At 41.7% G+C, this 25,530-nt stretch overlaps 1 protein-coding gene across 4 annotated transcripts in view; it reads right to left on the reverse strand.

Annotated features, from left to right (window-relative positions):
• Positions 1-460: 460 nt before the first annotated feature.
• LOC109882972 (calmodulin-regulated spectrin-associated protein 1-B) overlaps positions 461-25,530 on the reverse strand; it is a 102,794-nt gene continuing 77,724 nt past the window's right edge. Inside the window, exons 15-19 of one of the 4 annotated variants that reach the window (XR_004204981.1) lie at positions 18,677-18,739; positions 8,342-8,397; positions 8,104-8,219; positions 4,549-4,667; positions 461-2,301 (exon numbers count right to left, since the gene is read on the reverse strand). Coding sequence is in view for 2 of the 4 variants with exons in the window: in XM_031802754.1 (XP_031658614.1) it covers positions 2,008-2,301; positions 4,549-4,667; positions 8,104-8,219; positions 8,307-8,397; positions 18,677-18,739 (683 nt within the window). In the remaining 2 variants the exon portion in view is untranslated. Of the gene's footprint in view, positions 2,302-4,548; positions 4,668-8,103; positions 8,220-8,306; positions 8,398-18,676; positions 18,740-25,530 lie in introns of all 4 variants that reach the window. The other 3 variants (XM_031802754.1, XR_004204982.1, XM_031802755.1) reach the window with 3 other exon arrangements.

Raw genomic sequence — 25,530 nt, forward strand, 5'->3', positions numbered from 1 at the left:
CGGGTCACATAAAAGATACATATATTTAACCCCTTATTTGTGGCACTAAAAAATCTCCATATACTGTATACTTCCATGTATTTTTTCCCACTGGTACCGGGGACCTTCAGACGAGTCTTGTGTAGCCCAGCAGGACTATATTTAGTTCTCCAGACATATGGTATGTTTATAAAGACATTTCATAAAATAAAAATTGTGTCCACCTGGCTGGCCCAAGGATTAGTTTTCCAAATAAAAAGCCGAAAGTATGCTTAAATCATAGGCTATACTTCAGACTGTAGTGCTATTTGTATGTGACTTTTCCAATGCTCTGCTTGCACTCTATCCCCCATGATGCGATAATGACACGATAAGTCAAGATCTTAATCCAGTTTAGAAGCAATGCATTATGACCAACAGCTGAAAAAACCCACAATACAAATAAATATTCATGAATTAAATGAAATCATGGGCAACAAAGCAAAGGAACCAGTATTATTTATTACACTAGTGTTTTTCAAAATAAATATATAGTAGAATATTTTAAAGAAACAAATACAATCTTTAAAGCCAGTAATGAAATTTTTTAGTAAACATAAGGTGGTACAGTATATACAAAACCACTACTCACATGTACAAAATGCAGCAAATAATATCAAGTATTGTCCAGTTTCCCTTGAATTGAATGAACTTGAGGCATAGTCAGTCATGGTAGAGCTGCTCTTAGTGCTCACAGACAGCAGGTTTAGGTCATGAATGGGGCCAGGACTTTCCTCGACCATGTGACTAGGGAAAAATCCTGGCTCATGTTATAGGCTGCAAGTAAGGCCAATAGTTGTTTTTGTTGTCCTGGCCAGATCACATTGCCAAAAAAAATCCTAAACCTAGTCAATTACTTCAGATCAGGTTCCAGTGTGTTAGTGAAAAGGAGCAGAAGACCTTGGTGTCTCTCTGCTGGTAAGAGTGAGCTGAGCATTCAGTGGATTTGGATCTTCATGAGTACCATTGATCGTGGGCCAGTATTCTGCTATAACATACTGTAAGATAGAGTGCAATAGACTGAAACCCAAAGCGTGCTCGTTTGGAACCGAGTAAATACTAATCACCACCTCACCACTAACAATAACACTGAGGAAATGATGAGCCTCCCTTCTCCTGGGACAAGAGCATTCATCGTTTAACTGAATTAAACAGTGGTGGAGCTTATTCCACTGCATGATAAAACCTTTGTTAAAGCATAATTTAACGAGTAAACACATTCAGAGAGACACACAGCCACGCATTCCCAACCCCTTTGTTAAAGCATAATTTAACAAGTAAACACATTCAGAGAGACACACAGCCACGCATTCCCAACCCCTCTTTGTTAAAGCATAATTTAACGAGTAAACACATTCAGAGAGACACACAGCCACGCATTCCCACAAACATCTGAAAAAACACACACAAAAACAAGACTTATCTTTCTCATCATTTTCAAAAATGTTAAGTAAAGTTTATTCATGGTAAAATAACTTAAAAGCCCATACTAGTATTATTGAATAAATAGCCTTTTGAAGGAGATCAGAGGGGTCACAGCTGCAGGATTTTGCCCGACTAGAACAAACACTTTCAAACAATTTTGACAATGGCTGTGGTTTTGTCTTTTTGATCCACTACATACGGGTAAAGTACTGTATAGAAGAAGTGTGTTCAGTGCTAAACTATAGGCTATTCCTTAGTTAGCATAAACCTAATACTTCAAACATAAAAAGTGCCACATGCAGAAAACTGCCTTGAGAAAAAACTAAAACATTCCTAATCTTTAAAAGACTCATTCGGTTAGTTGGAAGGTGTTCATTAAAATTCTCAGGTCCATCTCCACGGAGACCGCCATTTACACCAATCCGAAGGCTACACACACACAGCAATAGACCAATCCCCCGTCATCAACAGGCCAAACCCACAGAATGGTCATATCCGAGACTACTGGGTCCTGCCCAATCGTAGAATGAATGCCTATGGTGTGTCCTCCTCTTCTTCCCTTCCTCACTTCTTCCTAGAAGATCCGCTGGGCCTCTTGATCTGCCACAGGTGGTTGTGTATGGTCAGGGCATCCACGCTGACTGACACGGTCTTGGCGGGGATGCAGTTGAACTGCTTGCGGTCGGAGCTGTACTTGTAAAGCTTGTCAATCATCTTGCGGCTGATGCTGCGTGGCCCCATGCCGGTGAACTTGACAATCTCCTCTGTGTCGGGGGAGAAGGAGTAGATGGCTCGGAACTGGCAGCTACCGTCCCTGAACAGAATCATCAGGTGGTTGGCCTCACACCTCTCCAGCTCCTGGCATTGGAGAGACAGATGGAAGAAACAACCATTAGTAACCATGGGAAGAAGAACATCAAACTCTACAGTGGGAATCAGAGGGATATATATAAAAAACAGGATAACCAAGTTAGCTGTATAAATACTGATGAACATCCTGGTTCATACTTGAACAAATTGGTTGTTGAATCAATTATACCATGTCAATTTCAAGCTGATCTTTCTAAAACACATTTTTTCCTCAAAACATTTAAGGCCAAACATTCTGATGTTTTTATTGACTGTTTTCTCTTTTACTGTATATAACTTCGTGACAGTAGTAATGAGGACAATTAATTGGCTATAGTAAAATCACAGACTCTCTAGAACTACAATACTATTGACTCACCTCAAATAATCTTCACAGGTAATGAGGAAAATGTATTGTCTATACTGAAATTGCAGAGGCCTTCTGCACTGAACAAAATATAAAAGCAACAATTTTTTACTGAGTTACAGTTCATATATGGAAATCAGCCAATTGAAATACGTTCATTAGGCCCTAATCTATGGATTTCACATGACTGGGAATACAGATATGCATCTGTTCGTAACAGATACCTTAAAAGAAATGGGCCTCACAATGGGCCTCTGGATCTCGTCACGATAAAATGCAATTGTGTTAGTTGTCCGTAGCTTATGCCTGCCCATATCATAACCCCAACGCCACCATAGGGGACTCAGCAAACCGCTCACCCACACGACGCCATCTGCCCAGTACAGTTGAAACAGGGATTCATCCGCGAAGAGCACACTTCTCCAGAGTGCCAGTGGCCATCGAAGGTCAGCATTTTCCCACTGAAGTCGGTTATGATGCAGTCAGGTCAAGACCCTGAGAACGACGAGCACGCGCATGAGCTTCCCTGAGACAGTTTCTGACAGTTTGTGCAGAGTGACCAAAAGTATGTGGACACCTGCTCGTCAAACATCTCATTCCAAAATCATGGGCATTCATATGGAGTTGGTCCCCCCTTTGCTGCTATAACTGTCTCCACTCTTCTGGGAAGGCTTTCCACTAGATGTTGGAACATTACTGTGGGGACTTGCTTCCACTCAGCCACAACAGCATTATTGAGGTAGGGCACTGATGTTGGGCGATTAGGCCTGGCTTGCAGTCTGCGTTTCAATTAATCCCAAAGGTGTTCGATGGGGTTGAGGTCAGGGCTGTGTGCAGGCCAGTCAAGTTCTTCCACAAAGATCTTGAAAAAACATTTCTGTACGGACCTCACTTTGTGCACAAGGGCATTGTCATGCGGAAACAGGAAAGGGCCTTCCGCAAATTAGTCACAAAGTTGGAAGCACAGAATCGTCTAGAAAGTCATTACATGCTGTAACGTTAACATTTCCTCACACTGGAACTAAGTGGCCTAGCCCGAACCATGAAAAAACAAACTTTACAGTTGGCACTATGCATTCTGACAGTTTGTGCAGAAATTCTTTGGTTGTGCAAACCCACAGTTTCATCAGCTGTCCGGGTGGGTGGTCCCAGATGATTCCTCAGGTGAAGAACCCGGATGTGGAAGTCCTGGGCTGGCGTGGTTACAGTTGTGAGTTCGGTTGGACGTACTGCCAAACTCTCCAAAACAACGTTGGAGGCGGATTATGGTCGAGAAATGAACATTCCATTTTCTGGCAACAGCTCTGGTGGACATTCCTGCAGTCGCAAGCCAATTGCACATTCCCTCAAAACTTGAGACATCTGTGGCATTGTGTTGTGTGACAAAACTGCACAATTTAGAGTGGCTTTTTATTGTCCCCAGCACAAGGTGCACCTGTGTAATGATAATGCTGTTCAATCAGCTTCTTAATATGCCACACCTGTCAGGTGGATGGATTATCTTGGCAAAGGAGAAATGCACACTAACAGGGATGTAAACACATTTGTGCTTATGGAACATTTCTGGGATATTTTATTTCAGCTCATTTTTTAAATTTATTTAACCTTTACTTAACTAGGCAATGACGGCCTACCCCGGCCAAACCTGGACGGCGCTGGGTTAATTGTGCACCGCCCTATGGGACTCCCGATCACGGCCAGTTGTGATACAGCCCGGATCGAACCTGGGTCTGTCGTGACGCCTCTAGCACTGCGCTACAGTGCCTTTGACCGCTGCGCCACTCGGTCCCCGAAACATGGGACCAACACTTTACATGTTGCATTGATATTTTTGGCTATAGTAAAATCAAGGAGGCCTTCTATTACTACCATACTATGGATGGACTGACCTCTAGGATGGTGTTCTTCTGGGCTTCGTTGACCTTGCCAGCCAGGCAGCAGTGGGTGATGGCATTGTGGATTATCGGCTTGTTGGACTTGGAAACACACTCCTTAAACAGCTTGGGACCTGCAACGAGGACAGAAACCATAATGCTCACCATTGTACTCTGGTGTGTATGTAATACTCACCATTAGGGATGTGACAAATTAAACATTTTGCTCAATGTTTAAAAAGCCATTTTCGATATAACAAAACAATCATAAAATCCCACGTCAATTTACAGAATAATGGTCCTATTACGTATGTATGACTGCTAGGGCCGGGCAATAACGTTATATCTACTACAGTCATCTACCCTTAAAAGAGCCTCGTCTACAGCATGTTTGTTTGTCTGTAACATGCTGACCAGACACCATCGTATGTATGACTGCTAGGGCCGGGCAATAACGTTATATCTACTACAGTCATCTACCCTTAAAAGAGCCTCGTCTACAGCATGTTTGTTTGTCTGTAACATGCTGACCAGACACCATCGTATGTATGACTGCTAGGGCCGGGCAATGACGTTATATCTACTACAGTCATCTACCCTTAAAAGAGCCTCGTCTACAGCATGTTTGTTTGTCTGTAACATGCTGACCAGACACCATCGTATGTATGACTGCTAGGGCCGGGCAATGACGTTATATCTACTACAGTCATCTACCCTTAAAAGAGCCTCGTCTACAGCATGTTTGTTTGTCTGTAACATGCTGACCAGACACCATCGGGTGCATGTTGATTTTGTCTCCCCACACCAGACGTGATTAGGACACGCAGGTTGAAATATCAAAACAAACTCTGAACCAATTCTATTATTGTGGGGACAGGTCGAAAAGCATTAAACATTTAGGGCAATTTAGCTAGCTTGCTGTTGCTAGTTCATTTGTCCTGGGATGTAAACATTGGGTTGTTATTTTACAATGCACACGGTCCTCTACGCTGACAATTAATCCACAGACAAAACAGTAAACTGAATTTGTTTCTAGCAATTTCTCCTCCTTCCTTCAGGCTTCTTCTTCGGACTTTATATGGCGGTTGGCAACCAACTTTAAGGTGTATTACCACAACTGAATGGATTCTGGACCTCAACTTCTGCAAACGCTCGCGAGCAGTGTGGGTGCAATGATTGAATAACATGTATGCGTACATTTATTTTGCAACCCTCGCACACGTGACGCGTCCGGTCTAGTCAGCATGTATGTTATTCAACACTACGGCTTTTTAATAAATGCAGACACAAAACCTTCTCTGGAGATAGTTACGAAGCTCCACTGAACAGTAATTTTACTTGTCTGTAAAGGAATGCTGCTTCTAAAGTAGGACTAATCACTAAGTGACCAGAACTGTCAGTCAAATAACCTTGCTTGCCTACTGCGTGCAGAACACTCTTTCCTGAAAAAGTACTTTAAATTGATTGGGGACGTATTTGTGGAGGAATATAACCGTTTTTATGGGTGATTACCATGACTGTGTATTTTTGTATGTGTGTGTGCATGTACAGTTGAAGTCTGGAGCACCTTGCCATTCGGCAAAAGTGATAACTGAGTGGCTCGGGGAACAAAACATCGATATTTTGGGCCCAGACCTTTGTTCCATTGAGAACTTTTGGTCAATCCTCAAGAGGCGGGTGGACAAACAGGTGCTATTAATACAGGTAACGAGTGGAGGACAGAGGAGCCTCTTAAAGAAGAAGTTACAGGTCTGTGAGAGCCAGAAATCTTGCTTGTTTGTAGGTGACCAAATACTTATTTTCCACCATATTTTGCAAATTAATTAATTAAAAATCCTTCAATGTGATTTACTGGATTTTTTATTCTAATTCTGTCTGTCATAGTTGAAGTGTACCTATGATGACAATTACAGGCATCTCTCATCTTTTTAAGTGGGAGAACTTGCACAATTGGTGGCTGACTAACTACTTTTTTGCCCCACTGTATGTGTATATGTGTACAGTATCGTTCAAAAGTTTTGGGTCACTTAGAAATGTCCTCGTTTTTGAAAGAAAAGCAAATTTTTTGTCCATTAAAATAACATCAAATTGATTAGAAATAGAAACAGATAAACTGTTGTTCTGATTAAAGAAGCAATAAAACTGGCCTTTAAAGTACCTGCAAAACACCAGTTTCAACTTTAACAGTGAAGAGGCGACTCCGGGATGCTGGCCTTCTAGGCAGAGTTGCAAAGAAAAAGTTATTCAGCTGTGCTAACAATTGCGAAAGGGTTTTCTAATGATCAATTAGCCTTTCAAAAATTATAAACTTGGATTAGCTCACTCAACGTGTCTTTGGATCACAGGAGTGATGGTTGCTGATAAATGGGCTTCTGTAGATATTCCATTAAGAATTAGCCGTTTCCAGCTACAATAGTCATTAAAGTCATTAAAGTCATTTACAACATTAACAATGTCTACACTGTATTTCGGATCAATTTGATGTCATTTTAATGCACAAAAAATGTGATTTTCTTTCAAAAAGAAGGTCATTTCTAAGTGACCCCAAACTTTTGAACGGTTGTGTATATTTATATTGTAATATACAGGGCGCATTTGTAGTGTGCTAGCAAGGGACGGAGAGAGTGGGGAGTGGCACAGTATGGGCATGTTGGTCACCAGGCAGAGACAGTCAGAACTTTGCACTAGGCCTATCTATCTGCAATCAAAAGTATGGGCATGTTGGTCACCAGGCAGAGACAGTCAGAACTTTGCACTAGGCCTATCTATCTGCAATCAAAAGTATGGGCATGTTGGTCACCAGGCAGAGACAGTCAGAACTTTGCACTAGGCCTATCTATCTGCAATCAAAAGTATGGGCATGTTGGTCACCAGGCAGAGACAGTCAGAACTTTGCACTAGGCCTATCTATCTGCAATCAAAAGTATGGGCATGTTGGTCACCAGGCAGAGACAGTCAGAACTTTGCACTAGGCCTATCTATCTGCAATCAAAAGTATGGGCATGTTGGTCACCAGGCAGAGACAGTCAGAACTTTGCACTAGGCCTATCTATCTGCAATCAAAAGTATGGGCATGTTGGTCACCAGGCAGAGACAGTCAGAACTTTGCACTAGGCCTATCTATCTGCAATCAAAAGTATGGGCATGTTGGTCACCAGGCAGAGACAGTCAGAACTTTGCACTAGGCCTATCTATCTGCAATCAAAAGTATGGGCATGTTGGTCACCAGGCAGAGACAGTCAGAACTTTGCACTAGGCCTATCTATCTGCAATCAAAAGCTGTATCTCGCAATGGAATGTTGTATTTCGCAATTTCTTGGCTTGCAATGTCTTGGAACTTTAGTATAGCAGGGCCTATCATCAATGAATAGGCTAGAATATTCCACACGCAACAGAGTGAAGACACACTCGCATCATTAGTGAAGAGTAATCGAGCCCAGCTACAATGTGATTAAATGTTGTGATTTTCTTTTCTTTTTGTTAGGATCCCAATTTTGTTTAAATTTAAAACATTCACACACCTACTCACCATTGTACTCAGGTGTGTGTGGGTGCATGTTTAATACTCACCATTGTACTCTAGTGTAGATGTGAAGGAGGAGGCTGTAGAGCCGTTCTCCCAGTCTCTCTCCATGTTCCTACTGGAGTTCATGCTTAGAAGAGGAAACGACTCCACCGACCCACGCCTGGAACACACACACACACAGTTAACAGGGTGTCTGTCTGACACATAATCACACAAACAACCACACGCACATACGCCGCACACACACCTCTGTGGTTTGGCTCCTCCAAAAGTGACACTCACTGTCTCGGTGGCCAAGGAGAGAGTGGAGCCTGATTGGAAACAGTGGAGAATGTCCTCTGGAAGTCAACGAGACAAGAGTTAATCAATACCATTGAACAAGAAGCTTTGGATAAAAATGTCTGCTTCATGGCCTATATTACTATTATTGTAAATACACTGTATGTCTGTGTGCACCAAATAAAAACAGACACTGAACATTCATTTCACTGGTCTTCATTAACCATCCACATACAAGCAGCATAGGAAGATAACCTTTATTAGGGATGGACATTTGAAAGAATGTCTGCTCGAGTATGCAAACATGTTTTGGTACTGAAGTACTGGCATGTTCATGTAAAACAGGTCTAAAGACAAAATATTTGTCGTATGCTAGTCGTTCCAATTCCTGTTTGTTCTGATACACAGCTGAAAACCAAACTGAACATATTTTCACTGCACTTGACATACTTCAAACAATCAAAATGTCTTCCGTAACCTGGTTAGTGGTTATAACGTAATCTGCTCAATAGATGCATTTGTAAATTTAGAGTGCATGTATTTAATTATTAGCAAACGAATACAAACCTTTCCCAATTCTTGACCATCACTCACACCCAGGGTTGGGGTGTAACAGATTACATGTAATCCGTTACAAGGGATAAATAAAAAAACGGTAACTGTAATCGGTTACAAGCTAAAATATTGTAATCAGATTACAGATACTTTTGAAAAGCTAGATGATTACTTGTAGGATTACTTTTGAATTCAGAAAGGATATTGGCGCAAAAAAACTTTGACACTTCTCTTTTTTGTCAATGACATTCAAATCAGCATTGAAAAAGTCGCAAGTTTAAGTTTGTTCCACCTGAGCAAGTCTGACCATAAATCAGAGAACACTATGATGACACACCAAATGTGTTTGATGGATCCCGGGAAAAGAGCAGGAATAGGCTTTTGTAGGCTACATTCTAAGCTATGTCTTCCAATGGTGCGACTGCTGTCGGCATCCAAAGATTATCCAACTTGAATAAACGCTTGGAGGTCAGGGTGACAGCAGTGGTGTAGTCTACAGCGATACGGATCTCACTTATTATTTATATCTACATAGCGCATTGATGTCAATCATACCGCTGCTCTCTCATTTAGCTATTTGCGCCTTACGGATTGTGGTTGTTCTGGATGGCTGTTCACATATCTAAATGTACATTTGAACCCAAAAATGGTTGAATTCAAGAAGTATAAGCTGCCTATCAATCACTGTTTTTGAAACCATTAGACAGCCATTGAAAAATGCGCTCTTGCAACAACTGAATTGTGCAGATCCCAGCCTGTGGAATAACAGCTGCATAGTGCGGATCCCAGCCTATGGAATAACAGCTGTATAGTGCAGATCCCAGCCTATGGAATAACAGCTGCATAGTGCAGATCCCAGCCTATGGAATAACAGCTGCATAGTGCAGATCCCAGCCTATGGAATAACAGCTGCATAGTGCAGATCCCAGCCTGTGGAATAACAGCTGCATAGTGCAGATCCCAGCCTGTGGAATAACAGCTGTATAGTGCAGATCCCAGCCTATGGAATAACAGCTGCATAGTGCAGATCCCAGCCTATGGAATAACAGCTGCATAGTGCAGATCCCAGCCTATGGAATAACAGCTGCATAGTGCAGATCCCAGCCTATGGAATAACAGCTGCATAGTGCAGATCCCAGCCTATGGAATAACAGCTGCATAGTGCAGATCCCAGCCTATGGAATAACAGCTGCATAGTGCAGATCCCAGCCTATGGAATAACAGCTGCATAGTGCAGATCCCAGCCTATGGAATAACAGCTGCATAGTGCAGATCCCAGCCTATGGAATAACAGCTGTATAGTGCAGATCCCAGCCTATGGAATAACAGCTGCATAGTGCAGATCCCAGCCTATGGAATAACAGCTGCATAGTGCAGATCCCAGCCTATGGAATAACAGCTGCATAGTGCAGATCCCAGCCTATGGAATAACAGCTGCATAGTGCAGATCCCAGCCTATGGAATAACAGCTGCATAGTGCAGATCCCAGCCTATGGAATAACAGCTGCATAGTGCAGATCCCAGCCTATGGAATAACAGCTGCATAGTGCAGATCCCAGCCTATGGAATAACAGCTGCATAGTGCAGATCCCAGCCTATGGAATAACAGCTGCATAGTGCAGATCCCAGCCTATGGAATAACAGCTGCATAGTGCAGATCCCAGCCTATGGAATAACAGCTGCATAGTGCAGATCCCAGCCTATGGAATAACAGCTGCATAGTGCAGATCCCAGCCTATGGAATAACAGCTGCATAGTGCAGATCCCAGCCTATGGAATAACAGCTGCATAGTGCAGATCCCAGCCTATGGAATAACAGCTGCATAGTGCAGATCCCAGCCTATGGAATAACAGCTGCATAGTGCAGATCCCAGCCTATGGAATAACAGCTGCATAGTGCAGATCCCAGCCTATGGAATAACAGCTGCATAGTGCAGATCCCAGCCTATGGAATAACAGCTGCATAGTGCAGATCCCAGCCTATGGAATAACAGCTGCATAGTGCAGATCCCAGCCTATGGAATAACAGCTGCATAGTGCAGATCCCAGCCTATGGAATAACAGCTGCATAGTGCAGATCCCAGCCTATGGAATAACAGCTGCATAGTGCAGATCCCAGCCTATGGAATAACAGCTGCATAGTGCAGATCCCAGCCTATGGAATAACAGCTGCATAGTGCAGATCCCAGCCTATGGAATAACAGCTGCATAGTGCAGATCCCAGCCTATGGAATAACAGCTGCATAGTGCAGATCCCAGCCTATGGAATAACAGCTGCATAGTGCAGATCCCAGCCTATGGAATAACAGCTGCATAGTGCAGATCCCAGCCTATGGAATAACAGCTGCATAGTGCAGATCCCAGCCTATGGAATAACAGCTGCATAGTGCAGATCCCAGCCTATAGAATAACAGCTGCATAGTGCAGATCCCAGCCTATGGAATAACAGCTGCATAGTGCAGATCCCAGCCTATGGAATAACAGCTGCACAGTGCAGATCCCAGCCTGTGGAATAACAGCTGCATAGTGCAGATCCCAGCCTATGGAATAACAGTGGGGCTTTTATTGCTCAATCTAACTTAACTTATAATGTAACATGTTACAGTGTACCGCCCGTCAAATCAAATTGTATTGGTCACATACACATGGTTAAAAGATGTTAATACGAGTGTAGCGAAATGCTTGTGCTTCTAGTTCCGACCATGCAGTAATATCTAACAAGTAATCTAACAATTTCACAAAAGCTACCTTATACACTGTCATGACGTTGCCTTGGGGGGGTAGGTTTTTTTTTTTTATGAATATGATGTTAGTTCGGTTGTCATCTGAGACATTCTCATCAATGATAAGATGACAAACTCTACAGTGGAAAGTCTACACATCAGAGTTATCGGATTCACATGGAATTGTTGTTCAATTTAAATGTTTGAATATTAAATGATTCGTGATGGGATGAAATGTGATTTTAGCTTCTAAAATGTAAGATGTGGGTTTTCATAAGATAGGGCTCTGTTCAATCAGTGGCCCGCCCCTGTCAAGGGACATGGGCTATAAAACTTTTCAAACACGCCCTCCTCTCCCTTCCTATATAAGCCCTTGACGACAATACAACTTCCTGTTCCGATGATGTGAGGACGACGGTCCAATGTCAGAATGGTTCAGATAATAACTACAGAACGAAGCCAACATCAGCGTGAGCTTGGTTGCGAATGGTATGAATTTTTAACTCTTATTCACTACAGAAGTGATACCTCCTAGCCGTTGAGTTAGCAACCGCAGATGCAACGAGGGTTAGGAAGGTACACAGCTTTCCATCTACCACCAACCTACCGAAGCGCAGCTCAGAGTACATATTTATTGCATTTTCCTTATCCAAATAATAACAAGTAATTTAGAATGCATCAGATACTGTATTTATGATAGCACAGCTTCTCCCTGTGTCCCTCAGTCTTCCCGCTCTTTCACTCAAACCCAGCCCTTTTCCTTTGTGTAACAAGCTGTCATATCTGTTCCGCCCGCTAGGGACCTTTTCCTTTATGACGTAATTTGTAATCAAGTTATGATTTAAGTATGTGTAATTCTGTGTGATTAGTTAGGTATTTAGTAAATAAATAATTAAACCCAATTTTGTACTGCTGATTCAAATTGTTAGCCAGGGTTCGTGCAGATAACCAAGAATTTACAACTTTCAGATGAGTCTGAATTAAGATGAGGATGATATTGACTGCTATTGACGTAAAATATTACTAGGTCTTTAAGAGTTTATTCGGAAGATAACAGCTCTATAAATATTATTTTGTGGTGCCCGACTCTCTAGTTAATTACATTTACATGATTAGCTCAATCAGGTGATATTAATTACGGAGAAATTATTTAATAGAATAGCATGTCATATCACTTAATCCGGCATAGCCAAAGACACGACAGCACACACAAGTGTAAAGGAATGAATAAGAATGTGTACATATAAATATATGGGTGAGCGATGGCCGAACGGCATAGGCAAGATGCAGTAGATAGTATAGAGTACAGTTTATACATATGAGTAATGTAAACATTAAATAAGTGGCATTGTTTAAAGTGACTAGTGATACATTTATTACATCCAATTATTAATTGTTAAAAGTGGCTAGAGATTTGAGTCAGTATGTTGGCAGCAACCACTCAATGTTAGTGGTGGCTGTTTAACAGTCTGATGGCCTTGAGATAGAAGCTGTTTTTCAGGCTCTCGGTCCCAGATTTGATGCACCTGTACTGACCTCGCCTTCTGGATGATAGCGGGGTGAACATGCAGTGGCTCGGGTTGTTGTTGTCCTTGATGATCTTTTTGGCCTTCCTGTGACATCGGGTGGTGTAGAGGTCCTGGAGGGCAGGTAGTTTGTCCCCGATGATGCGTTGTGCAGACCTTGCTAGCCTCTGGAGAACCTTACGGTTGTGGGCGGAGCAGTTGCCGTACCAGCCGGTGATACAGCAGAACAGGATGCTCTCGATTGTGCATCTGTAAAAGTTTGTTTTTGGTGACAAGTCAAATTTCTTCAGCCTCCTGGGGTTGAAGAGGCGCTGTTGTGGCTTCACAACACAGTCTGTGTGGGTGGACCATCTCAGTTTGTCCGTGATGTGAACACAGAGGAATTTAAAACTTTTCACCTTCTCCACTACTGTCCCGTCGATGTGGATATGGGGGTGCTCCCTCTGCTGTTTCCTGAAGTCCAGGATCATCATGTTTTGTTGACGTTGTGTGTGGGGTTATTTTCCTGACACCACACTGTGAGGGCCCTCACCTCCTCCCTGTAGGCTCGTTGTTGTTGGTAATCAAGCCTACTACTGTAGTGTCGTCTGCAAACTTAATGAATGAATTGGAGGCGTGCATGACCAAGCAGTTATAGGTGAACAGGGTGTACAGGAGGGCTGAGAACGCACCCTTGTGGGGCCCCAGTGTTGAGGATCAGCGGGGTGGAGATGTTGTTTCCTACCCTCACCACCCGGGGGGTGGCCCATCAGAAAGTCCAGGACCCGCAGATCCTTTTGTCCAGATGGGTTAGGGCAGTGTGCAGTGTGGTTGCGATTGCATCGTCTGTGGACCTATTGGGGCGTGTCTAGGGTGTCAGGTAGGGTGGAGGTGACATGATCCTTGACTAGTCTCTCAAAGCACTTCATGATGATGGAAGTGAGTGCTACGGGGCAATAGTCGTTTAGCTCAGTTACCTTAGCTTTCTTGGGAACAGGAACAATGGTGGCCCTCTTGAAGCATGTGGGAACAGCAGACTGGGATAGGGATTGATTGAATATGTCCGTAAACACACCAGCCAGCTAGTCTGAGCATGCTCTAAGGACGCGGCTAGGAATGCTGCCGGGGCTGGCAGCCTTGCGAGGGTTAGCACGTTTAAATGTTTTACTCGCGTTGGCTGTGGTGACCCCGCAGGTTTTGGTAACGGGCCGTGTCGGTGGCACTGTATTGTCCTCAAAGTGGGCAAATAAGTTGTTTAGTTTGTCTGGGAGCAAGACATCGGGGTCCGCGACGGGGCTGGTTTTCTTTTTGTAGTCCGTGATTGACTGTAGGCCCTGCCACATACCTCTCGTGTCTAAGCCGTTGAATTGCGATTCTACCTTGTCTCAATACTGATGCTTAGCTTGTTTGATTGCCTTGTGGAGGGAATAGCTACACTTTTTGTATTCGGTCATGTTTCCGGTCGCCTTGCCCTGATCAAAAGCAGTAGTTCGCGCTTTCAGTTTAGCACGAATGCTGCGATCAATTCACGGTTTCTGGTTGGGGAAGGTATGAACAACCGTTCATAGTCGCCGTGGGTACAACTTCACAGATGTGGGTACAACATCTCCAATGCACTTGCTAATAAACTCGCTCACCGAATCAGCGTATACATCAATGTCGTTGTTCGACGCTATCCGGAACATATCCCAGTCCATGTGATTGAAGCAATCTTGAAGAGTGGAATCAGATTGGTTGGACCAGCGTTGAACAGACCTGAGCACGGGCGTTTCCCGTTTTAGTTTCTGTCTTTAGGCTGGGAGCAACAAAATGGAGTCGTGGTCAGATTTGTCGAAAGGAGGGCGAAGGGGGGCTTTATATGCGTTGCGGAAGTTCGAGTAACAATGATCCAGAATTTTGACAGCCCGGGTCGCGCATTCGATATGCTGATAGAATTTAGGAAGCCTTGTTTTCAGATTAGCCTTGTTAAAATCCCCAGCTACAATAAATGCAGCCACAGGATATGTGGTTTCCAGTTTATATAGTGTCAAATATTTTTTTTTCAGGGCCAACGAGGTGTGTTTGGTGGGGGGATATACACGGCTGTGATTATAATCGAAGAGAATTCTCTTGGTAGATAATGCGGTCGGCATTTGATTGTAAGGAATTCTAGGTCAGGTGAACAAAAGGACTTGAGTTCCTGTATGTTGTTATGATCACACCACAACCCGTTAATCATAAGGCATACACCCCCGCCTTTCTTCTTACCAGAGAGATGTTTGTTTCTGTCGGCGCGATACTCTAACGTATCCCGAGTGAGCCATGTTTCGTGAAGAATGTTACCATCTCTGATGTCTCTCTGGAAGGAAACCCTTGCTCGGATTTCGTCTACCTTGTTGTCAAGAGACTGGACATTGGTGAGTATTATACTCGGGAGCGGTGGGCGATGAGCCCGTCTATGGAGCCTGACCAGAAGACTGCTCCGTCTGCGACACCGTTGTTTTGGGTCGCCTGCTGGGGTCCGATTCATTGTCCTGGGTGGTGGACCAAACAGAGAATCCGCTTCGGGAAAGTCGTATTCCTGGTCGTATTGTTGGTAAGTTGACGTTGCTCTTATATCCAATAGTTCCTCCCGGCTGTATGTAATAACACTTAAGATTTCCAGTAACAGTGTAAGAAATAATACATTTAAAAAAATTTGATAGACTTAAAAAAGGGGCAATCTGTAGTTGCTACATCCATTTTTGGAATTATAAATTATATATATTAATGTAATGATAAAATTGAATCGTGTTATTATATGTAGTAGAAAGAGATGGGTTAGAATAAGCCAACATAACCTATTCATAAAGTAAAATTAAACATCCATGTATGGCCAGCTATGTAAACTTTAACATTGATTTATCAATAGATGTTGTTCAATTGTTAACATACAATTACCAACATACATCCCTCTTAAGGGGAAAGTAATCTAAAAGTAACTGAATGTAATCAGATTAAGTTACTGAGTTTGGGTAATGCAAAAGTTACGTTACTGACTACAAGTTTGGAGAGGATTACATTTAGAAAGTAAACTACCCAACCCTGCTCACACCCACACCCTCACCCCAAATGGTTAGGTGACGTCAACCTGTTCTATTGTGATTATGTAGACATAAAATATCATCGTATATGATGCTCTCGCCCCGATTGGCCACCCTTCCCCCAAAAACGACAGTTGGGCTATAATGCGGAATCAAACTCAAGTGGACAAATCATGTTGTTGAATACTTGGGCAGAGGCTAGGTGAAGGCAATGGCAAATATTTTCGAATATTCCTTTCTGGTATAGAAGCATAACAGGTCTGTGATGAGGAGCGGGCTGCCACTTAAGGTATAGGGGGCAGCATTTTCACTTTTGGATAAATAGCGTGCCCAATTTCAACTTCCTGCTACTCATGCCAGGAATATAAGATATGCATATTATTAATAGATTTGGATAGAAAACACTGAAGTTTCTAAAACTGTTTGAATCATGTCTGTGAGTATAACAGAACTTATGTAGCAGGCAAAACCCAGAGGACTAACTGTTCAGAATATTTTTCTTTGGGCCTCTTGTCTGTTCCCTGAATTGTCATTGGCAAGTGATATTTCTTAGGAACCTGTTTTCACTTCCTGCCGCTTCCACTGGATGTCCCCAGTCTTTGGAATTTGGTTGAGGTTATTAATTTGTGCAATGAAGAAGAAGGCCATCTAGGAACTGGGTAACACTGTTGAGCGTTGCGCAAGACGTGAAAAGGAGAATGGGTTGTTTTCTTCCTGTATTGAAAACAGATTGCCCCGTCTACAATTTGATCGATAATTAACGTTTAAAAATACCAAGAGTTGTATTACAAAAGTAGTTTGAAATATTTTGGCAAAGTTTATAGGCTACTTTTGAAATATTTTGTAGTGACGTTGCGGATTTTGGAAGCTGTTATTTATGGATCAAGCACGTCAAATAAATGGACATTTGGATATATATGGACGGAATTAATCGAATAAAAGGACCAATTGTGATGTTTATGGGACATATTGGAGTGCCAACAAAAGAAGCTCGTCAAAGGTAATGCATGTTGTATATTTTATTTCTGCGTTTTGTGTAGCGCCTGCAGGGTTGAAATATGCTACTCTCTTTGTTGACATAGTAGTATCATCAGATAAAAAGCCTTTTTAAAATCGGAAATGTTGGCTGGATTTACAACGAGTGTAGCTTTAATTGAGTATCTTACATATGTGATTTAATGAAAGTTTGATCTTATATCATTTTTAAAAAATTTGCCGCACTGCATTTTCCCTGTTTTTTTGCCCAAGTGGGACACGACTGTCCCCTAGCCCCAAGAGGTTATAGGCCTACATCTTGGGCTGGATGGAAGCAGTCTACAGTCTTCACGACTGGAAAATGTAATTTTATTTGCCTCATAAAAAATTGCCTATGCCTAGGCTATATACTTTCATCATTTTTATTCTTTAAAAGCTTGAATATTTGGGAAATACGCTACTGTTCATAACTTAGCTTTTATGATAGGCTTTGTAGGACAATTTGGCCATTTGCTTCTCAACCTCGCATTGAGGAATTTTCCTGACCCACATAGATAATTTATTACTTAATAAACTTAAACTTGACTAAGCTTGTCGTTGGATTTTTCTGTAGGCTATTGATATTGCTTGTTCAATCATTATTAGTCCTCTGGCTACCTTTAGACTATTCAAATCACTTTTTGAGATGGAAAAATTGGTTTAGGCAGAGAGAGGATAAAAAATATTTTCTGATTAGACATTTTGTGCTGCTTTGGTGGAATTCTCTGCTCCGTCTGGTCTACATTCCTCTCTTGGGTTCTGTAGGCTATAAATCACATTTATTGAAATAGGGTATAGCAAATAGCAATATGCAAATGACTCAGAATGTCCCTTGGGTCCCTGATGAGCATTGTGATACTTTTTTGTACTGCGCAGCGCCAGTCAAGTTCCAATAGGCTAAACCATCATCTGTTACATATCGATGTTGTAACCATGGACAATGGCTGTCAATCATCGTTGATAGACAATGCTATTGTAATATCGCCCAACCCTAACCCATGCTTACACAAGCCAGGAAGGCACAACGTAGCAGGCACAGTGTGATGTCACATTAGCAGTGGACTGATATGCAAACCTTTTGAAATGTTTCATTGCAAACTCAGGCATTGCTCTCTGCTTGCTCAGCCAGGCACAATCAGGTTCTTACCCTCATGGCATGCCACGAGAGAGAGTAAGAGAGATACCGAGAGAGAGAGAGAGAGATGTAGAGAAAATTCCCCCAATCCTATTCCCCCAATCCTATAGGTGGGCAAAGTAAGCCAATCACATTACACAAATCTATGCAATTCTCTCACATCTGCTTAGGGGGAAAGGGGCTAGTGGTCCACATGATCAGACTTTCTGAAGGGGTTGTGGGTTGGGCTTGGAACTTCTTTCCTGACATGACCTGACCAGGAAAAACCATCATACCATACCATATGAGGTATGGTATGATGTTATGAGGTCAGGGGGTCATGCAGATGAGGTTAGATGTTTCACCTCCCCTACTGCCTGCTGCTGATCCCTGGGCTCTCATCAACATGGATGCTCTCAGAGAATAACCTGGGTGACAAAAACACACACGCGAGGGCTAAACAGACAATACACACACAGGAAAGCTAAACCAAGAATAGAAACACACACACAACACATTGTGGTATTCATGGGATGCACCTACAGTACCAGTCAAATGTTTGGACACCTACTCATATGTAGAATAATAGTGAAGACATCAAAACTCTGAAACACATATGGAATAATGTAGTAACCAAAAAAAGTTTTGCACCCTTATGTAGACATAGCTCCACCCACATCCGTTCCATGCATCAAATGGGGTTGGAGTTGAGGAAAAAAGTGTCACCAATGTAATACCCTGGTTAAAACCAAGTATAGAGATGATTTGTTTTAATTAATTAGTATTAGATTTAAAAGGTGATCGAATTGCTCCTGAACTGTAATGTCGTTAATGCATATATTTTGCATAGCTGGCCAGTAATTTGGACATGGGTTGTGAAAAAACATTGGGGTTTATTATTTTCATTTATTTTGATGTGGTACATTGAAAATGTGATAATATCCATCTTGAACCTTATGTCTGTTGCATTGATGGAGTCATTTACTATTTCTGTTTCATTTTAATGCATGGGAAAGCATATCCTTATATAATAAGGATCTATAATCATTCTATCGGAAGTTAATACCCTAGTTGTCATCACCCTAGCGAGTTTACAATAGGGATTCTTATTGGAGATGTCCTTCTCACCTAATATCCCATGCTGTTGAGATATTCTAAGGTAATATCGTCAGAGTCAAATTCGAGCCGGGTGAGAGGGTTACACCAAATATAACAATGTGCATTTCATAAATATTCTAATAAAATGTGTACATGAAACGTATCAAACAAGTCACCGGCCCAAGCAAGTCTCCTCTTATTATTGGGGTCCTTTAGAAGCGGTTTCTTTGCAGCAATTCGACCAGGAAGTCCTGATTCCCGCATTCTCCTCTGAACAGTTGATGTTGAGATGTGTCTGTTACTTGAACTCCACGAAGCATTTATTTGGGCTGCAATTTCTGAGGCTGGTAACTAATGAACTTATCCTCTACATTAGAGGTACAGTGCCTTGCGAAAGTATTCGGCCCCCTTGAACTTTGCGACCTTTTGCCACATTTCAGGCTTCAAACATAAAGATATAAAACTGTATTTTTTTGTGAAGAATCAACAACAAGTGGGACACAATCATGAAGTGGAACGACATTTATTGGATATTTCAAACTTTTTTAACAAACAAAAACTGAAAAATTGGGCGTGCAACATTATTCAGCCCCTTTACTTTCAGTGCAGCAAACTCTCTCCAGAAGTTCAGTGAGGATCTCAGAATGATCCAATGTTGACCTAAATGACTAATGATGATAAATACAATCCACCTGTGTGTAATCAAGTCTCCGTATAAATGCACCTGCACTGTGATAGTCTCAGAGGTCCGTTAAAAGCGCAGAGAGCATCATGAAGAACAAGGAACACACCAGGCAGGTCCGAGATACTGTTGTGAAGAAATTTAAAGCCGGATTTGGATACAAAAAGATTTCCCAAGCTTTAAACATCCCAAGGAGCACTGTGCAAGCGATAATATTGAAATGGAAGGAGTATCAGACCACTGCAAATCTACCAAGACCTGGCCGTCCCTCTAAACTTTCAGCTCATACAAGGAGAAGACTGATCAGAGATGCAGCCAAGAGGCCCATGATCACTCTGGATGAACTGCAGAGATCTACAGCTGAGGTGGGAGACTCTGTCCATAGGACAACAATCAGTCGTATATTGCACAAATCTGGCCTTTATGGAAGAGTGGCAAGAAGAAAGCCATTTCTTAAAGATATCCATAAAAAGTGTCGTTTAAAGTTTGCCACAAGCCACCTGGGAGTCACACCAAACATGTGGAAGAAGGTGCTCTGGTCAGATGAAACGAAAATGTAACTTTTTGGCAACAATGCAAAACGTTATGTTTGGCGTAAAAGCAACACACCATCCTCACTGTCAAACATGGTGGTGGCAGCATCATGGTTTGGGCCTGCTTTTCTTCAGCAGGGACAGGGAAGATGGTTCAAATTGATGGGAAGATGGATGGAGCCAAATACAGGACCATTCTGGAAGAAAACCTGATGGAGTCTGCAAAAGACCTGAGACTGGGACGGAGATTTGTCTTCCAACAAGACAATGATCCAAAACATAAAGCAAAATCTACAATGGAATGGTTCAAAAATAAACATATCCAGGTGTTAGAATGGCCAAGTCAAAGTCCAGACCTGAATCCAATCGAGAATCTGTGGAAAGAACTGAAAACTGCTGTTCACAAATGCTCTCCATCCAACCTCACTGAGCTCGAGCTGTTTTGCAAGGAGGAATGGGAAAGAATTTCAGTCTCTCGATGTGCAAAACTGATAGAGACATACCCCAAGCAACTTACAGCTGTAATCACAGCAAAAGGTGGCGCTACAAAGTATTAACTTAAGGGGGCTGAATAATTTTGCACGCCCAATTTTTCAGTTTTTGATTTGTTAAAAAGGTTTGAAATATCCAATAAATGTCGTTCCACTTCATGATTGTGTCCCACTTGTTGTTGATTCTTCACAAAAAAATACCGTTTTATATCTTTATGTTTGAAGCCGGAAATGTGGCAAAAGGTCGCAAAGTTCAAGGGGGCCGAATACTTTCGCAAGGCACTGTAACGCTGGGTCTTCCTTTCTTGTGGCGGTCCTCATGAGAGCCAGTTTCATCATAGCGCTGGATGTTTTTGTGACTGCACTTAAAGAAACATTCAAAGTTCTTGACATTTTCCGGATTGACTGACCTTCATGTCTTAAAGTAAGGATGGACTGTTTCTCTTTGCTCATTTGATGTGTTCTTGCCATAATATGGACTTGGTCTTTTACCAAATAGGGCCATCTTCTGTATACCACCCCTACACAACTGATTGTCTCAAACGCATTAAGAAGGGAAGGAATTACACAAATTAGCAAGGCACACCTGTTAATTGAAATGCATTACAGGTGACTACCTCCATGAAGCTGGTTGAGAGAATACCAAGAGCATGCAAAGCTGTCATCAAGGCAAAGTGGCTACTTTGAAGAAACTCAAATTTGATTAACACTTTTTTGCTTACTACATGATTCAATGTGTTATTTCATAGTTTTGATGTCTTCACTATTCTACAATGATTTTATAGTAAAAATAAAGAAAAACCCTGGAATTAGTAGGCCATTGTTATGAACGTTCTCAAGACGTTCTCAGCAATAGTGACTCCCGAAAGTCAAGTGGTGCCCAATCATTCTCAACAGGGGCTAATGATTGTTTAGTGTCTAAATTACACTATAGTAGTTTGGAAATACCATGGCATTGCTAAAGTACGCAAATAATTAGTACGAAACAACTTTGTCATCATTATGATGTAGTCAAATTTACTTTAGACCGAGGCAATGTTGCCATTAGCTACAAAAGTTTGTCAAAAATACCTAGCAGTTAGCTAGCCAAAATCTGGTGCTCTCCCCGCAATCTTAGGTAGCATCTAAATTCAATCTGCCGACATCCCAATGACAAAGGCATTTCCTACTGGGCGATTCCACAACAGGCCATATTTTGGGCATCTCAGATAGTTCTGGCAATTTTCACTTAGAAACTTAATTGGGAGGAAGGACTTTTGACATGACCACACCAATAGCAGACTACTGTTAGAATCATACAGCTACAGTGCCTTCAGAAAGTTACAAAATGGAATTAAAATGTATTTGTCATTTTTTGTTGTCAACGATCTACACAAAATACTCTGTCAAAGTGAAAGATTTTTTATTTTTTATTAAATGGAAAATAACATCTTGATTAGATAATTATTCAACCCCCTGAGACAATGCATGTTAGAATCACCATTCGCAGCAATTACAGCTGTGAGTCTTTTCTACGCATGTCTCTAAGAGCTTTCACACCTAGATTGTAAAATATTTCTCATTATTCTTTAACATATTATTCAAGCTCTGTCAAGTTGGTTGTTGACAAGCATTTTCAATTCTTGCCCTACATTTTCAAACTGATTTAAGTCAAAACTGTAACTAGGTCACTCCGGAACATTCAATGTTGTCTTGGTAAGCAACTGCAGTGTATATTTGGCCTTGTGTTTTAGGTAATTGTCATGCTGAAAGATGAATTTGTCTCCCCAGTGTCTGATGGAAGCAGACTGAACCTAGTTTTCCTCTAGGATTTTGCCTGAGCTTAGCTCTATTTTGCTTATTTTTATCCTAAAAAACAAGTCCTTGCCGATGACAAGCATACACATAACATGATGCAGCCACCAACATGCTGACAATATATAGAGTGGTATTCAGTAATGTGTTAACGCTTTGTATTCCTTATTGAAAACAGGTACATGTTTTGGAATATTTTTTTCTGTAGAGGCTTACTTGTTTTCATTCTGTAATTTTTGTTTGTATTGTGGAGTAACTACAATGATCCATCCTCAATTATCTCCTATCACAGCCATTAAACTCTGGTGAAATCCTGTTAGGAAGGGCGCCTGTATCTTTGTAGAGTAATTAATAACTGCACCATGCTGATTGTTTTTTTTATTTACCTATCAGACATTGAATATCCCAATAGTTATATCTACCAATAGTTGTTCTTCTTTGCAAACCATTGGAAAACCTCCCTGGTTTTTGTGCTTGAATCTGTGCTTGAAATTCACTGCTCGATTGGGGGAACTTACAGATAATTGTATGTATTGTACAGCGATGTGGTAATCATTTAAAAATCATGTTAAACACTATTACTGCATTATTATGTGAATGGGTAAGCACATTTTACTCCTGAAAGTACAGTGCATACAGAAAGTATTCAGACCCCTTGACTTTGTCCACATTTTGTTACGTTACAGCCTTATTCTAAAATTGATTAAATGGTTTCCCCCCCTTAATCTACACACAATACCCCATAATGACAAAGTTTTTAAAAACTTTTCACATTTGTTAAAAATAAAAACGGAAATATCACATTTACATATGTATTCAGATCCTTTACTCAGTACTTTGTTGAAGCACCTTTGGCAGCGATTAAAGCCTTGATTCTTAGGTATGACGCTACAAGCTTGGCACATCTGTATTCGGGGAGATTCTCCCGTTCTTCTCTGCAGATCCTCTCAAGCGCTGTCAGGTTGGATGGGGAGTGTCGCTGCACAGCTATTTTCAGGTCTCTCCATTTCGCTTCACCCGCAATAACATCTGCAAAAAATGTGTATGTGACAAATAAAATTGGATTTGAGATGTTCGATCGGGTTCAAGTCTGGGCAACTCAAGGACATTCAAAGACTTGTCCCGAAGCCACTCCTATGTTGTCTTGGGTGTGTGCTTAGGGTCGCTGTCCTGTTGGAATGTGAACCTTCGCCCCGGTCTGAGGTTTTCATCAAGGATCTCTCTGTACTTTAGGTGCCTTTTGGCAAACTTCAAGCGGGCTGTCATGTGCCTGTGACTGAGGAGTGGCTTCCGTCTGGCTACTCAACCATAAAGGCCTGATTGGTGGAGTGCTGCAGAGATGGTTGTCCTTCTGGAAGGTTCTCCCATCTCCACAGAATAACTCTGGAGCTCTGTCAGAGTGACCATCGGGTTCTTGGTCACCTCCCTGACCAAGGCACTTCTCCCCTGATTGCTTGGTTTGGACAGGCGGCCAGCTCTAGGAAGAGACTTGGTGGTTCCACACTTCTTCCATTTAAGAATGATTGAGGCCATTGTGTTCTTAGGGATCTTCAATGCTGCAGACATTTTTTGGTACCCTTCCCCAGATCTGTGCCTCGACACAATCCTGTCTCTGTGCTCTATGGACAATTCCTTCGACCTCATGGCTTGGATTTTGCTGTGACATGCATTGTCAACTGTGGGACCTTCTATAGACAGGTGTGTGCCTTTCCAAATCATGTCCAATTAATAGAATTTACCACAGGTGGACTCCAATCAAGTTGTAGAAAACATCTCAAGGATGATAAATGGAAACAGGATGCACCTGAGCTCAATTTCGAGTCTCATAGCAAAGGGTCTGAATACTTATGTAAATTTGTTTTTGCAAACATTTCTAAAAAACCTGTTTTCGCTTTGCCATTATGGGGTGTTGTGTGTAGGTTGATTAGTATTTTTTAGAATAAGGTAACAAAATGTGGAAAAACTGAAGGGGTCTGAATACTTTCCAAATGCATTGTATTTAGGCTTGCCATAACAACAGGGTTGAACTTATTGACTGAAGACATTTTAGCTTTAAATTTTTACTTAATTTGTAAACATTTCTAAAAACATAATTCCACTTTGACATCATGGGGTATTGTGTGTAGATCAGTGACAAAATCTCAATTTAATCCATTTAAAATTCGTCTGTAACATAAAATGTGGAAAAAGTCAATGTGTGTAAATACTTCTGAAGGCACTGTATGTCAAGAGGACAGATCAATAACTGATTAATTAACATAGGCCTGCTAATCCACGGATGTTAGTTCCTTGAAGTGAATGACAGAGCTGTGGAATAATTTAGTGTGAGTCGTCAGGGTACTTGCGCCTACTACTTCCGTTGCAGAGATCAAAGCATGTGTGGACAAGAAAGTGTTCTCGCTTAGTTGACTAAACGCTGTACTAACTACCTTAGTCATAATGGCGCTTTAGCTAAGGAGCTAACTACGAAATAAAATTGGGGATGTGCATGACTAACACATACAATTTTGGAAAATATATTTGGCAAACAGTTCTCCATTTTCCCTACCTCTTGTTACTCACACGTCAGTAGTATCAACAGACAAAGAGGAAAGTGAAGAAATGTTTTGAGTCAGTAAGTA

The sequence above is a fragment of the Oncorhynchus kisutch genome, linkage group LG23 (assembly GCF_002021735.2).
Source record: "Oncorhynchus kisutch isolate 150728-3 linkage group LG23, Okis_V2, whole genome shotgun sequence".
NCBI lineage: Eukaryota > Metazoa > Chordata > Actinopteri > Salmoniformes > Salmonidae > Oncorhynchus > Oncorhynchus kisutch.